The sequence below is a fragment of the Etheostoma cragini genome, chromosome 24, assembly GCF_013103735.1.
Source record: "Etheostoma cragini isolate CJK2018 chromosome 24, CSU_Ecrag_1.0, whole genome shotgun sequence".
Taxonomy (NCBI): domain Eukaryota; kingdom Metazoa; phylum Chordata; class Actinopteri; order Perciformes; family Percidae; genus Etheostoma; species Etheostoma cragini.
The window spans coordinates 2117567-2133366 of record NC_048430.1 but is presented as its reverse complement, the minus strand read 5'-3'; the positions used below and the strand labels follow the sequence as shown (position 1 = coordinate 2133366).

At 42.4% G+C, this 15800-nt stretch overlaps 1 protein-coding gene across 1 annotated transcript in view; it reads left to right on the top strand.

The window, feature by feature from the left end:
* The window catches only part of LOC117939245 (bone morphogenetic protein receptor type-2-like), a 28871-nt gene extending 14241 nt beyond the window's left edge, over nt 1–14630 (top strand). Inside the window, exons 4-13 of the mRNA XM_034864414.1 lie at nt 2272–2379; nt 2554–2645; nt 5103–5333; nt 7061–7175; nt 8486–8646; nt 8850–8997; nt 9604–9740; nt 10586–10758; nt 10859–12192; nt 12832–14630. Of these exons, the coding sequence (XP_034720305.1) occupies nt 2272–2379; nt 2554–2645; nt 5103–5333; nt 7061–7175; nt 8486–8646; nt 8850–8997; nt 9604–9740; nt 10586–10758; nt 10859–12192; nt 12832–13085 (2753 nt within the window). The 3' untranslated portion in view covers nt 13086–14630. The remainder of the gene's footprint in view (nt 1–2271; nt 2380–2553; nt 2646–5102; nt 5334–7060; nt 7176–8485; nt 8647–8849; nt 8998–9603; nt 9741–10585; nt 10759–10858; nt 12193–12831) is intronic.
* Nucleotides 14631–15800: the final 1170 nt, after the last annotated feature.

The window sequence follows — 15800 nt, the reverse complement described above, 5'->3', positions numbered from 1 at the left end:
GTGAATGAAAGCAATGTGTGTGGCAAGAGGTATGGGTGGGGGTGATGGCAGCGGCGGCTCATCGTCTCTCCTGCCCACACATAAACACAAACACACACTCTTCCATCCATGTCGTCTCTCTGCATTCCTCGGATTACAAGGCGTCTGCTACGTCTGTCTGTCTGCGGGCACGACTGCTGACTGTTCCACTTAGTAGACAGATGACGAGACAAAGAGAGTAAAACGTTGTGGGGAAAAGAACCATTTGGCATTTGTAGGACGTTTGAATGATCAGAGAGGTTTATGTTTGGGTCTTATGAAAACTTTGAATTCTCTTTCTGTTTATTCCCAACATGTCTGGGCAGATTCATGCCAGTATAATTTAGAAGTAGCAAATAGTTTGAGTCAGTTGGCTGTTTGAATGATCTTGAGCCAAGAACCATGGATGACAACATTCAGGGCTAGGCTGTGGGAGAAGTACTCAGGTATTTTACTTAAGTTAAAGTAGCAAATACACAAGAATCTCCATCAAAATATGCATAAAACACCAAAAGTAAAATTAACCATTATACAGAATACATTATCTAATCATATTGCAATTAATGATGGATTAATGTGTAAACTTCACTTCATTAAATGTCTGGTAAAGGTTGAGTTAATTTGAGCTTCTTCATAACCTGCTGGGTAGTGTAATCTCTAATAATACAACATAATTTACTTGTTGATTCTATTTTGTATTGCAAAGTAACTATGCCTGTACAAAAAATTCTGTGAGTTAAAAAATGACTCTGAAATGTAGTGGGTGGTATAGTAGAAAGCTGAATAAAAGAAAAAGTACATCATCAATTTTACTTATATGAGTGTTAATGGTGGTGATATAAAAGCAGGCAATATCATTAAGATTATGGAGATTTTCAACAGATTTGTGGTGTTTGGGTGTGTTGGTGTCTGTGGCTGTGTTTGTTGCTGACCTCGGTATTTTGTGTGCGTGCGTGCGCGCTAGAATGTCAATCAACGGTGTCCTTATCAATAATTGATCAAAGTGATCAATTATTGATAAGAAAAACTGTGTCTCACAGCAGAACCATTGTGTGTTGACTAATGTAACAGATGTAGGGGTTTGTGTTTCTGTGTGTATCCGGGCAACTGCTCTGGACTTTTGTACAATTTCTGCAGAGTTTGTAGAATAGTGGTATACAAGAGCAAGACAAGCGTATATATTTAAGTTGTGTGCATGTATGTCTCCAGAGTCGTACTTATGTCTGACTATATATATAGCTGGTTTCATTCATCACAAATACCTGACAGCTGTAGCCACCTCAGCTAAGGGCTTCTACCTGCTACCAACCAAGACAGCTCTCTGGTGTTCTCTCTGTTTTTACATTTTTTCTTTCTCTCTTCATTTCCTCGCTACACCAACCTCTGATTCTCTCTTCCTGCACTGCTTTCCAGTCTGTTGACAATGCTTCATTGTTGTGTGGCTTAATTTGATCTTTTATGCGCTTCATGGCACATATTTGCATACCCACGACATTTAAGTGTGTGTGTGTGTGTGTGTGTGTGTGTGTGTGTGTGTGTGTGTGTGTGTGTGTGTGTGTGTGTGTGTGTGTGTGTGTGTGTGTGTGTGTGTGTGTGTGTGTGTGTGTGTGTGTGTGTGTGTGTGTGTGTGTGTGTGTGTGTGTGTGTGTGTGTGTGTGTGTGTGTGTGTGTGTGTGTGTGTGTGTGTGTGTGTTGGCCTGTGTTGTTTATTTGGGATTGAAAAACTAAAACACTTTACCAATCACAAACATATTGCCAGTATATTCAAAATGTTGCACTCAGGCCAAAAGTGTTCAAATTACAATTTTTTCAGTTCACGGCAGTTCATTATCCAACACTGTCTCTTGTCATTTAGTACAAGTACAAAATAGATCAAGAACATGGTAAACAAGGAAAAAGTCTAGCCGGTTAAAACGCAAGAACAGAATCATACAGTAACAACATATGTTCACACAGAGCCAGAAAGCCAAGAGGCTAATGGCGTGTCCCACCGTAAGTATTGAAGAGTTCATTATCTATATGAATATTTAAAAATTCACACAACATTCAGATCTGATGGACGGGATTGCATCCCTGAACAAGTGTACCTAATAAACTGGTAACCCAGTGTATAAATATCAGCTGTGGTGTATGCCCTTCCTCTGACTTCCTGCTCACATATCAAAGGTGATGGTTTCAGCCATTTTCTCTTCCCACATAAAGGTTACAGTTCGATTTTTGATTACTTTTTTGAAATTTATGTGTTTTTTTTAGACCCTCGCAAACTGCGCCATGAAGAGACCGTAATTATTGCCCTGGCAACAGTCTCCGTGCTGGCCGTGGTTGCTGTAGCAGCCTTCTTTGGTTACCGCATGATGCACGGTGAGTTACCATGGTGCCACGCTGTGAGGAAGAGCAGAGAACATTCATTATTCAAGGCTGTTCAAATGTTTGTGGTAGAATTTCAATTAATTTAATGAATGGAATCAGAGATTATCTCTTGTTTAAATGCATCTCCATGTTTTGAAATTGTGTGTGTCTGTGTGTGTCTCACAGGCAATGGTAAGCAAGGTCTTCATAACCTGAATATGATGGAGGCTGCTGGCTCTGAAAGCTCTCTGGACCTAGACAATCTCAAACTGCTGGAGGTCAGTGCCGACAGTGTATACTCTTCACCTTTCTACCTCTGTCTTTGTGTAATCATAGTTGTCTGGCCCAGGAAAGAGACAACATTTTTAGGCATCATTATACATATAAATTCCTCTTGTATATAATTCTGCAAACTGGCTTCAATTCACCACCTCACCATCTGTGTTCCCCTGTCTTCAAAATATTTGTACGCATGTGTCAGATAGAAAGTGACATATACACATATATGTTCTTCTTTTCTTCAGTTTGTATTACAAAGTTAAGTCGTGATAATTGTATTACATGTTTACCAGGCTTGTGAAGAAGGGAGGAAAACAAGAGTTTGAAAGAGAAAGGAGAAACCAAAGGCATAGAGGCAAAAAATACATCAAGGTTTACGGTTACATTTGTCGTTTCAATGTGACCTTTATCATCCAATCACGGCAGGACGCATTAAGTGACAGGTCAGGGCGCACAAAAATAGGATTTTGGTTACACTGACACAAGATCCGGATATAACCTGATATGGAAGTGGAAGAACTTATATTGGGATATGAAGTCAATAAAGTCTGGATGATATTCAGTCACAATGACTGGCTTCAATTCACCACCTCACCATCTGCATTCCATTTTTCCCATTTTCAAAATATTCGTATGCGTAGGTCAGATGTATTTTTTATGAATTCTAATTTATCAGGGATTAAAAGGCCTGGAGGAGAAAAAAATGCAGCCACTGATATGATAAAATGCAGCCACAGGAGACCGCATGATGACAAGTGTGACTTTGAAAGTACACTTTTACTTTTAAAAAAACCCTCACTATCTGTCAGTTTGTCATTTCTTCCATATACACTGTCATATACAAGCTCAATAAATTCTCCAACCTAAAGACACGTTTTCAAATCAATACACGGCTGTAAGGAAAAATCCGAGATTTTTCAACCCTATTAAAGTTGTAATAGCTTTACCCTCACCACCTCAGTTTTAGAGATTCTGGACACTTATATCCACCTCCACAGTGTGACATGCAGTAAAATAACACCATGGTTGTTGCACTGTCAACAGGTGCCTTAAACCAACAGTGACCCACACTCACGTACGTACAACAAACAGTGAGTGCAAATGAATAGACTGCTAGCTTGGTTAGCCAGCAACATTTCCCGGGAGAAGAGCCCATACAATAGCTAGTTTCAGTGTTTACTTTTGGTTGGAGTCAGAGACAACTGTATATTATGATTTATGTAATACTGAAAGCAGTTTGTCTCGCGCTGCCCTTCCGGTTATTGTTTTGCTGATGTCTTGTTTCCTGAATCTCAACCGAAGTGAATGCACAGTTAGCATGACCCATGGTCATAATAGACTTAATTATGAGAATATAACCCAAGTTTGTAAGAAAAATCCCTTTTAACTGTTATCTTTACAAACAGCAGAGGTCTACATATTTAATTTAAAGGATCATGCTGGTGTCTTTGTGTATTTTATTTTCTACGTGGAACCAGACAATACATGCTTTCGGCTGCTTTACCACACAATGATATCATTACCGACAAACCCAGAACCAAGCACTGAGTTGTCTGGCGCAGATTTCAAGTCTCTGCAAGTCCTTTATCATTCTTAAAACTGACTGAAAGGCAGCAAAAACCCAGATATAAATCCGAAACGGCTTTAAAAAAAGGTCCACAGTTATAATAAGTGAATGATTTCCAGTAAATTGGCTATAATGCTAATAGAGTGGTATCTCTTATCATGTGAAATGTTAATTAGTTAAGACAGAAAAATAGCCAGCCGATCAGTACTGAAGGGTTATGATCCAGCTACAGAGATGCAGTTTTTTCTCTTTTAACATCTATTCAGTGCATTTCAGACCAGAGTCAGAGAGTGATATCTTTTCAAGCAGGAGTTGAATTCAGAATACTGTCCTTGTGTTTTATCAAATGCAGGCACACGTTCTTTCACATCAAACTCATTGCAGTGGGGGGGGTGGAAGTCTTACTCAAAGACAAAACACCACAGTCCACTGCTTTTCCAGTATATTTTATAGCCAGACGTGGTGGTGGGAATCCCACAGGAATGGATGCACTCCCAAGCAGATTACCTTTTGAAGCAGAATGTTTAGACCTTAATGGCATGCTGTGCTCCGGCTTATTCAGGACACTAATTGAATGATTTGGAACTGACTTGAGGCCATTTTAACTGTTTAGCCCTGCTGTTTGCCTGTAATTTAGTTTATTACCTATCTCCCTTCTGCCTGCCTGGCTGTCTCTATTTGTATAGCTCACTTTGTTTCTGTTTCTGCCTCTTTGTAGTTCTTAAACCCTCTTCCTGCAGCACAAACACATCATTTTATTCACACTGTTTTCATGTTTTGTGTTTGACAAGTGAGAGCTCAAGGTCTAGAATTACAACAACAACAAAAATCTATAAATACATACAGTAGATATATATTTTTTCCATGCAACTACCTTTACCTCTTTCAGCTGATTGGGCGTGGTAGATATGGCACGGTCTACTGTGGCTCTCTGGATGAGCGGCCTGTGGCTGTGAAGGTGTTCTCTGCAGCTAACCGCCAGAACTTCCTCAATGAATGCTCCATCTACCGACTACCTCTGCTGGAACATGACAATATCGCCCGGTTTGTTGCCGCCGACGAGCGGACAGGCCCAGAGGGACGCACCGAGTACCTGCTGGTCATGGACTACTACCCACATGTGAGTAGTGGGTGGGGGGTGCATGTGTGTCACACAAACCACCAATGTTTGAATAAAGAAGTGGGTCAATATTTGACTTTTTCCCATCATCCAAACACAACAGTAGGACATAGTAAAATGAGTTTGTTACCTTTCTGAGGAGCTGGATATGGAGCTCTATCTATCTCTATCTATCAGCTCACTGTGGATGCTCCTCCTTGTTTCATTAATGCATGCACAACGCCTGTTGTGGCCGTTGTTACATGACTGGAGTTTCACTGCCAGTCATTATATTCTTAAGAGCTGCAGAGAGGAAAGAAGGGGTCAAGAAAGGAAATGTGTGACATCAAGCACTTCCCCATTTGGTACAGGGAATCAGACTGTTGTAGCCCCAATACTTTTTTTCTAACCATTAGTTGGTTTTTGATTAATCTGTTGATTATTTTTTTTTGAAATTCTGTAGTCTAGGACATTTTAGATAATAGTGAACATGCCTTCCTCTCCCGGAGCCCAAAGGTAACGTAATTTGACCAACACCACCCAGAGATATTTAATTTACAATGGTTGCACCAAAACCTCACATGAGTTTGCAGGCCTGAGCGAAGGAAAACTCATTTCACTCATCTCAGCCTTTTCATGCAGACAGATGAACATGCAGCTGGTGTAACAATAGAAAACTTGGACACTGACTGCTGAAGACTGCCTCCAGGAAACTCTTCAATATGAATGCGGAGCTACCTTTTGAACTGAATATGTTTACAGTCCAAGCATCATAATTACAAGTCAGCCTATGAAGGAGCCTATCGTGCATCGTAATCATTACGCTAATACATGTTGTCATGGAAACACGGTGCAAGCCAGGACAGGAAACAGAGACATAAAATGCATTAAAGTAAATGATAATATAATTTATTTAAAACAAACGGATCTAATGTAATTTTCTTTAGTAGCGGATGTGTGAATTGCCTTGCAATTGATTTTGAGAGAAAAGATGAAGTATGTCTGTGTGTTTATGCGTCAGAGCCTGGCCAATAATAGATTGCCGAGGCTGACGAAGATAATTAAGGAAGAAAACAAATAATATCCAATATAATTTCTGGTAAACATTCTTTATAGAGTCTGTATTCCTCATAAGACATTATCAGAATTGCACATTCCTTTCCTCCTGCAAAAATCTCAAGGAAACGGCAAGGCCTTTTTTGGGTGGTGATGACATATTACTATAAACTTTATATTATTATATACAAGTCAGTTTTTTTGTGAAACTCCACAGGGAGGTCTAAGCTTAAAGGCCGACCTTTTTTAAAGCTCAAGATTATAACTGCAAAGATGATGTTTCTGCAAGTTTTGGTTTGGGAATTGGTTGATGGTGAAGTTGCTATGGAATTTAGTAAGTAAAGAAATAGCTTGGTTCTCAAGTGAGTGAGGGTGTGTGAGATGGGGTTGAACACAATAGCATGGGCAGACATATTGTGCTGGGTGAGCCTTAGCCATAATTGGGTTGTCTTTCCTTTTTTAGATTTAGTTTTTCCCTAATCTGTGTGTCTTCTTATCTGTAAGATCATTTAAAGTGATGCTGGTTGTTGATTTTCTTTGTATTCTCTCTCCATCTCTCCCCTATCTTTGTCTAATCTCCTTTGTTTACATTCCTCGTCCATCTTTATTTCTGTCTGTTTTTATCCCTCCTTTGCCCCTCACTTCCTGCACTCTCATTCCTTCCCTGTCCCCTTTCCTTATGTCCTCTTCAGGGTTCTCTGAGTCGCTACCTGGGTATCCAGACCAACGATTGGGTCAGCAGCTGCCGGCTCGCACACTCTGTCACCCGGGGCCTGGCGTACCTACACACTGAGCTCTACAAAGGAGGTGAACTGTAGGGCGCATGAACACACACATACAAACACACTCACGATTAATTACATAACTGCTCAGTTTACTCAGGCTCAAGTTTCAATGCTGCTGTTTCCATCTGTTACTGAAAAACAAAAACAAAAATTGTGGTGGAAAATGGAAGGTTTTTTTGTGCCGTGTGTGTGTGTGTGTGTGTGTGTGTGTGTGTGTGTGTGTGTGTGTGTGTGCTACTATCTCAAGCCTGTCTAACTGCTTGGCACTTGAGCCTTCTTACAACATGCACACTGCAGCTCCACGTGGGTCTGTTTAGCTTGGAGCACTTTGCATCCCTGCATTTTGACAAACACGCACGTACACACTGCGTGCACACCCAACCAAGGGTATTTATAGACTGGCCTCTAGCTATCCTCAGACAGTGTAAAACATGGAGAGAGAAACAAAGTAGGGGGAAGGAAGGCGGACGCAAGATATGGATTCAGATGACATGAATATCCCTGTGGCTCAATGAAATCATTCTTAGGAGCCAAAAGTGACAACTAAACTAAGCCTTGACTCTTTTTTTCATGTCACCAAACCGCAGCCTCAGTGGTTGCACTCCTTTCACTTCATCAGCACAGATAAACCTCAAACAGGCTTAGAAGTGAGGGGGGAAGAAAGTGCACTTGCAGTAGTGTCTTAAGTAAATGAATAGAAGTTATTCTATTTGTGCAAGCATGTGACAAATACAAGCGGGAGTGTCCATCACCCTTCGTTCTTTCCCTCTCCGAAACTAAAGTGATCGGCAGAGCGGAGAAGTGACCAAAGAGAAAGAGAGGGCTTGTGTTTGTGTGTAGTTGCCAACAGCAGAATCTCTCAGGCTTTGGTACAGTTGTCCTCCTCCCCCACTCCCGCACATCAATACAAGGCAGCAGATAAATGTTGTGGCTGCCACAACTTCCAGCTGCAGTCTGCCTCACTGCGCACTCTGCTGGGCGGTAAAATACTGCAGGCAGAGGCTACTCTGTGATATGGTCCTAATCCCATTGTTGTAGATTAGATTAGAGGTTTTAGCTGTCTGTTGACAGTGCATCTTGCTTTGGTGAACAATGATTAATGAGGGGAATAGAAAGCTATGTGAAGGGATTTTCTGGATGTTATCATTCATTTGCAAATACCACAAAAACTGCCAGAGTACATTGTATCGTCAAAGCAAAAAATGTGGGAGTGATGTACAGGTTTACATGTTTAATGAAAAATAAATTAGCTCAGTCCTTTTGTTTTGTGTCTTCTCCTGATCCTCTCTTTTGCAATTCATTTTCTCCCCTTCTCCTTTCTCATCCATCAAGACTTGTACAAGGCAGCAGTTTCCCACAGGGACCTGAACAGCCGAAATGTTCTCGTCAAGGCTGACGGCTCGTGTGTCATCATCGATTTCGGCCTGTCCATGAAGCTGACAGGAAACAGGCAGGCGCGGCACGGGGAGGAAGAAAACGCTGCCATAAGTGAGGTGAGTGTTCAAGAGCGTGGAATTCAGTGCAATAGAAGATAATTGCAGGACAAACAAATATCATCTGGAAGATTATTACATCATTTCTCACCTTGTCTTACTTTTTCTTTTTCTCACGCTATATTATTCATCACAAACGTATTCTCATGACTCACCCCTCCTAAATCTCCCCGACCCCCTTTTATTCCTGCTCCATCTACCAGGTGGGGACGATCCGCTACATGGCTCCAGAGGTCCTGGAGGGGGCAGTGAACCTGAGGGACTGCGAGTCAGCGCTGAAGCAGGTGGATATGTATGCCCTGGGCCTGATCTACTGGGAGACCTTCATGAGATGCACTGACCTTTTCCCTGGTGAGACAGACTGAAGAACTATGTAAAGTCTGTTTTGAGTTGTATGGATCAGATGAGCTTCATGTCACCTAATACATGAATGCGTTTAGTATTTACTGCCATTAACACAAACCTCACAAGGATGAGCCCCTCCCACGCTACACACAGCAGAAAGCCATTAAATACAAATTTCTCATAGTGGGAAGCAGACCCTAACATTTTGTCATTATTTGCAAAGATGTTGGGTTTAATTAACATTTCTGCTATCTACAGGATGTCTAACACCAAAAACACACCGGCCTTAAGCGTATATTTGTGCCCAATCGCGTTCCTGGCTGTTCATACCTGACATTCATTTCTCCACGGCGGTTACAAAGCGATCCTTAAATCCTTTAAATTTCGGCTATGCTGGGGCCTTCCTGTATGTGATGACCTACCTGGCTAGACACATTTGTTTGCGGCTCGTGGAAGAAATAGACGCCGCTCCGCTCCTGATCGCAGCTGGTGTGGCCAGAAAGATTGGATAACATGGCTGCCAAAATTAAAATAGCTCCACTTCACAGTTCTTCCGCGTCCTGTGTGTTTTTGGCGTAAGACTCATCCTTTCCATTCCTGTCCTACCTCTAGGAGAGTCTGTGCCAGAGTACCAGATGGCCTTTCAGGCGGAGGCAGGGAACCACCCGACGTTTGAGGACATGCAAGTCCTGGTGTCCAGGGAAAAGCAACGGCCCAAATTTCCAGAGGCCTGGAAAGAAAACAGTTTGGTACGTTGGCCTTAAATAATAAAACACTGAGAATTATCTTTTTTTTCAGATGATTGTTTTGGGGTATTTTGCCTTTATTAGATGGTGATTGTACAGACAGGAAACCCTGGGAGCAAAAGAGAGGTACAACTTGCAATTAAGGTCACTGGCCAGATTCAAATTCTGGCATGTTCAGAAAAATAATTTTACATATTCTAGTACATAGTAAACCTAATCTCCTCTGAAGATTGATAAAGGTATCTGTTTGTCTCCTGTATATGCAGCTAATTTCCAACCAGAATAAAGCTAGGAAATGGTGTTTAATATCCTCCAAAGGAAGTCTTTTTAGTTTGAAATTCCCCATCTATTTTTCCCGGAAGTGTGATTACTTGCTGAACTGCAGTGCAGAGACAGAAACTCAAAGAGGAAATTAGCACAAAAATGACTAACTTTAGAAAATTCAATCTTTTTGGACCCGGTTAGGAAAGGAGAAACAATTACAGCGACCAATAACTGTATGCATAGACCAAAAAAAATGTCAAGCTATCGTTTAAAGATTCCCCTAAGCTTAAAAGCCCCTGAGATTATGGGCACGTCTGTGGCATAGGGCTTAAGACCCCATCTATTACCAACAACAGCCCCGGTTCTAGTCCTTCCAGGGACCTTTGATGTATCATTTCCTCGTCCGTCTTAAAAACAATAAATAGTGACAATAAAACAGGTTTGTTGCTGTAATTCTGCCTCTTATTTATACTGGCTGTAAGAGATCTCCTGCTAAAGTGATCCCTTCTTCCAGGAAATGTTTCTATGGCAATTAGTGTTTATTTTGCTCATATTGTTAAATATTAAAACCGTGTCTCCTCCAGGCGGTTCGTTCTTTGAAAGAGACGATGGAGGACTGTTGGGACCAGGATGCCGAGGCCCGACTCACAGCACAGTGTGCCGAGGAACGACTGGCAGAATTGCTCCTCATATGGGACCGCTCCAAGTCTGTCAGCCCTACACTCAACCCCATGTCCACCACACTGCACAATGAGAGGTCGGCATGAACACAGAACTACCTCTATCATTGTTGTACCTGTTTCAAATATTTTCTTTAACGTTTTCTGAACTGTTTGCCTCTTAACATTCTCTGCCAGAAATCGTATGACGCCAAAATCTGGCCCGTACACAGACCACCCCTCCACTTACATCGAAGAGCATGAGGGCGTTGCCAAGAACACGCAGGCTGACACCACTGGCTCTGTGAGTGGTCGAGCTGGGGCTGGGACCGGAGAGAGAAACAGGAATTCCATCAACCAGGAGCGCCAGCAGCAAGCCAACGCCCGCCTGCCCAGCCCAGAGGGCAGCAGCACCAGCATGGGCCTGAGAGGCAGCCCCTCCGCCTCCACTACAACCACCACTATTGTTTCGGACTCTGAGGGACCTGCAGGGACCGCCACTGTTCCTGTCTGCCTTAACCTGACCCAGGAAGACCTGGAAACCACCAAGCTTGACCCGAAAGAGGTGGACAAGAATCTTAAGGAGAGCTCGGACGAGAACCTGATGGAGCACTCACAGAAGCAATTCTGCTCTCCAGATCCACTGAGCCCTGGCAGCTCCAGCCTCCTTTACCCCCTCATTAAGATGGCCAGTGAGGCCGCAGGCACGTCAGACCCTGCTGCCCCCATGCCTAGCACCATCTTCCCCCTGCCTAAGCAGCAGAACTTGCCCAAGAGGCCGTCCAGTCTACCCCTGCGCCCCAAGCCCACCAAGAAGGAGTCATCATCGTCTTCACTCAGGTTCAAGTTTGGACGCTCGGGGAAGTCCAACCTGCGGCAAGTGGAGGGAACAAAGATGAACATTGGGGCAGTAACAGGCACAAACACAGCTGTAGAGGCTCATCGGGGCACAGGCACAAACAACACGCCCGGCCTACGAGACGCGCACGTCAATGGTAACGTTAATGGCACTGTTAACGGTCACGCCAGCGCTGGGATCACGTCCGTGGCCACAGGTGGAGCCACAGGTTTTGGAGGATCCAGCATAACTCAGAACGGAGCCCTGAGATCAGACGACAGCCGCCTGAGCCTTGGCGTCATCACAGCCAGCCCTGACGAACACGAGCCACTCCTGAGCCGTGAGCGAGAGCATCCCGATGTGAGAGACGCGTCCGCAAGTGTCGCGGCTCTCCGCTCAGCACGACCCAACACGAACAACAACAACAGCAACACCGGCCATGGTCAGGGGGACGGGGAGAGCGGAGGAGAGAGTGATGGAGGAGATGAGGAGGGGAGCGGGGAGGGAGGAAGCAGGGAAACCACTGGCCCCCCAGGAGAGAGCTCGGGGTTGGGATCCGGTACTGCTGTGCCCCAGGGGGGAGCTCCGGTCACCATGAGAGGGGAGGCCCTGCTCAGGCAGCCCAGAGCCCGCAGGCCTGAGAGACCCAACTCCCTGGACCTGTCCTTCACAACACAGGATCTGACTTCACTAGGTGATCTTATACACCAACACCTCACACCAGATTGTCACGTCCAGGGCAACTGTGCTGCTCATTGACGTGTTTCTAACAGTTTGTGAACAACATTGGAGCTCTGTGGCTCAGCTATTTAAGATGTATCGGGCTTTGATAGACATGCAATACTTGTTGCTTTGAATGCTTTGGAAAATACAAAAATATAGTTAGTCTTTAAAACCAAACCATACAAACTGCATTTTTATTGTATAAATTATTAAAATAGTTGATTAGTTTTTTATTGACTGACTAACCCAATACTTTCAACACTCTATAATGGAATTATATTATTATTATTAACTTTTGAGTCGGAGTGTGATAAACTATGTAGGCTTTTAAGGAACACTACACCAATTTTACACATAAATATTAGTTTGCTCGTTATGTGGACAACTACTCAGCCTGTGAAAATAAACCCTGATGTCCTAAAGTCATAGTGATGTCCTCAGGTCCTGGACACTACAAAATTGTAACAAAGTCTGGGTTACATACTGGGCAATCTCACTGGACAATTCAGCCATGGCGGCAACGGCCAATATTTGGAGGTTCCGGTGTAGTCAGTGGATATCTGGGCCAAGACAAACAAGGTATTGATCAGTGTTCCTTCCTGTTTTCCAGGGGAGGGCTTGGTACAGCCAGATGGAGCCTTGGGGACCGGAGACAAGATCAAGAAGCGCGTCAAAACGCCTTATTCTCTGAAGAAGTGGCGACCCACCACATGGGTCATTTCCACAGACACCAGGGGGCCTGAGGTCAACAACAACGGGTCCACCCGCGGCCCAGCTCACAGTCAGAACCGGCCCAAGTCCAGTTCGGCTATATACCTGCGGGGGGGGAGCATGGCCAGCGAGCCCAGTGACACGCATGTGTGAACCCAGGCCCTCTGCCAAGACTGAAAAAAATAACCCGAGAACATTTGGTTTCTGTCTGTTGAGCTCTCTGCTCTAAATCAAGAGGAAGCTATGGAGTGTGTTGTGAACTACCAGTCGAGTCTGATCATGTACAGTAATTAGGTCTGTCTCGCTCCTGTGTCTTTCTGATGACGGCATTGCTTTAAATGGAATCCAGCTATGCAGCATTCTCATCCGCTTGCTTCTGTTTCTGCAATTTATTAATCTCCCTTTGTTGTTTTTTCTTTGTTTTATCTTCATGAGCATAGCAATGTTTTGAATGGATGTCTTTCTTTGTATGTGCACTTTGAAACGACTAAAATCAGTGTTTAGAAAATCCTGTTTGTTACGACCACAACAAGAAGTGGTCTCTAAACTTAAAAAAGCTGACAAACAATCGACCCTTTGAGCGTGCCCTTTCTCGTACTTTGCTGTATCAAGCATTGTTCGAAGAATTGATGGTCTTAAAAGACGGAACAAACACTACTTTAAAAAAAAAATGTATTTGCTTGTTTTGTATGCCATACCAATTGTTGTCTTTTTTCGACTAAGTATCCATTTTTTTGTATCAGAATTTTTAATCGTGCAATAGGATTTAGCTTTTAGATGCTTTTGATGTTTTTATCGCTTCCATTATTTTGACCATTGTTTTATCCCGTCATTATTTTAATATGTTAATCTCTGTTGCACTTATGAATTGTCACAATCGTTTTGGAAACAATCCACTGTACACTATCACCCCCTGACTCAAGAGGAGAAAATGGATGACAATCCTACTCTTTCCTTCTTCTCTGGACTATTTTTAGGGGGGCACAAACACTAACAATCGTTCTGAAATGACTGAAAAAAACAAGGGTTTTCATGGAACTCTTCTGCTTGCACAATTACACCAGGAAATGGCTTAAACTCTGGGGTCTTTTAACACTACAATCACCAGAAACAAATCTGTGGAGGGATCTGTTACAGTGGCCGACTCTATCACTGTATCACTATCACCTGACCTCACTGTGGACTGTGTGTTTAGCTGTCTGTATGGGACTGAAAGACTAGAAACACTAGAAAGCCTAGATTTTGCTCTTTGAACTCTGTGCTGGACATCAGAAACTTGTCTAAAAGAAACCAAACCCCTCTGAAGCACGCTGGATATTATTTCTGCTTCTTGTTGTCTCATCCTTTGATGTTGGAATGACTGATTCCATGAGTGTGAACGTGTTTCTTTACGTCAGCAAACATTAGAATTGTTGGGGCCTAGCGCTGTACAGGCGTGTTGAAAATTCATTGTACTCATTCTGTATTTTCAGTGCTGCTTCAGGGCATATGAAATGATCTCATTTATGTTTTTGTAATCTGTAATTTGTATGAAAAAAAACATGTATGTGTATTGCATTAATATTTGCATCATTTTTATGGAATTCTGTTTTGCATTCAATGGCCTTTAAATCCATTGCTATGCATCTGCTCGGTACAGTTTCTGTAAACATTCAAGTCAATATGGAAGAAAATAAACTCAATAAATGTTTGAAACAACTGTTGGTTATATCTGTTAAGGACATGTTTCATTTGGGTTGCCGGCATTTTCTTTAGAAAGTAATGAAAATGGAAAAATATCAGTAGTGATTGTGTCAAGAAGTTAAAAAGAAAATAATTTCCTCCAATTGAGGTTTACCCAAAATGTTGCACTTATCTCACTGATGGCTGTGTACTGTCCATGCTATTTTTCCTCGTGTGCATTTTAATGTTTTCATATTTTGTAGGCCATTGACACAGGTAGGCTATGTAAAGTAGGTGGTCCATTTTCAGCTAAAAGTAAGACTAAAAAATAATATTGTTCCCAAATAAACCGTTTTTTGGATACCATTTTGTTAACAATATAATTATTTTGCATACCATACATTAGACAAGGGGGGCGGAAACGGATTAAATACAGATTTGTGCAGCCTTGTCAAACAGGTCTCCCAGAATTACGTTCAGTTGCTAAAGTATACACACGAGGGAGACATTTCCTTTCTTCCACTTGTTTACCTCACATCTTCTCCCCGCCGTCTGCTCCACGCGCCCTAGCAACTGCATCATCAGCACGAGCGGTGCAGCGTTGGTACGTCAGAGCTCTGCTTCGGCAGCGTCAAGTCATCTACAAGTAGCCAGAACAGCACGACAAGACCGGAAAGTGACCACCTTGCCTTCAAATTAATAAATATGTATAAGGAGGGTTTTTTAAATTATAGCCGTAGTAAGATGTTTGTCAAGTACCTGCAAGTTCAATATGTCACAACATTTTAGGGAGCTCAAATGTATATTGCAACAAACCTATAAACACATTTTGCAGTGTGTGTTTACCATGGACTATTGTTTGTTTGTATTATAGAAAGTGGCGAACATTAACATTATCTCAGTCTTTACCGTCAGATGCAGATAGCTAATCCTCCTTTTTATCAGAGATGGCAAAAGTACTCACTTCCCGTACTCAAGTACAGATAACTGTGTTAAAAAACACTCTGGTGAATGTAGAAGTACTGATTTAACGTCTTTACTCAAGTAACTGGAACAAAGTACAGGCTTGGAAATTTACTTGAAGTATAAAAGTATTAAATAAATAAATAACATTGTAAAGTCTACCATACACAATGCATAGGAATCATACATGCTAGTAAATAATTATAATTAAAAAAAAACTATTAATTACAGTACACTAACCTA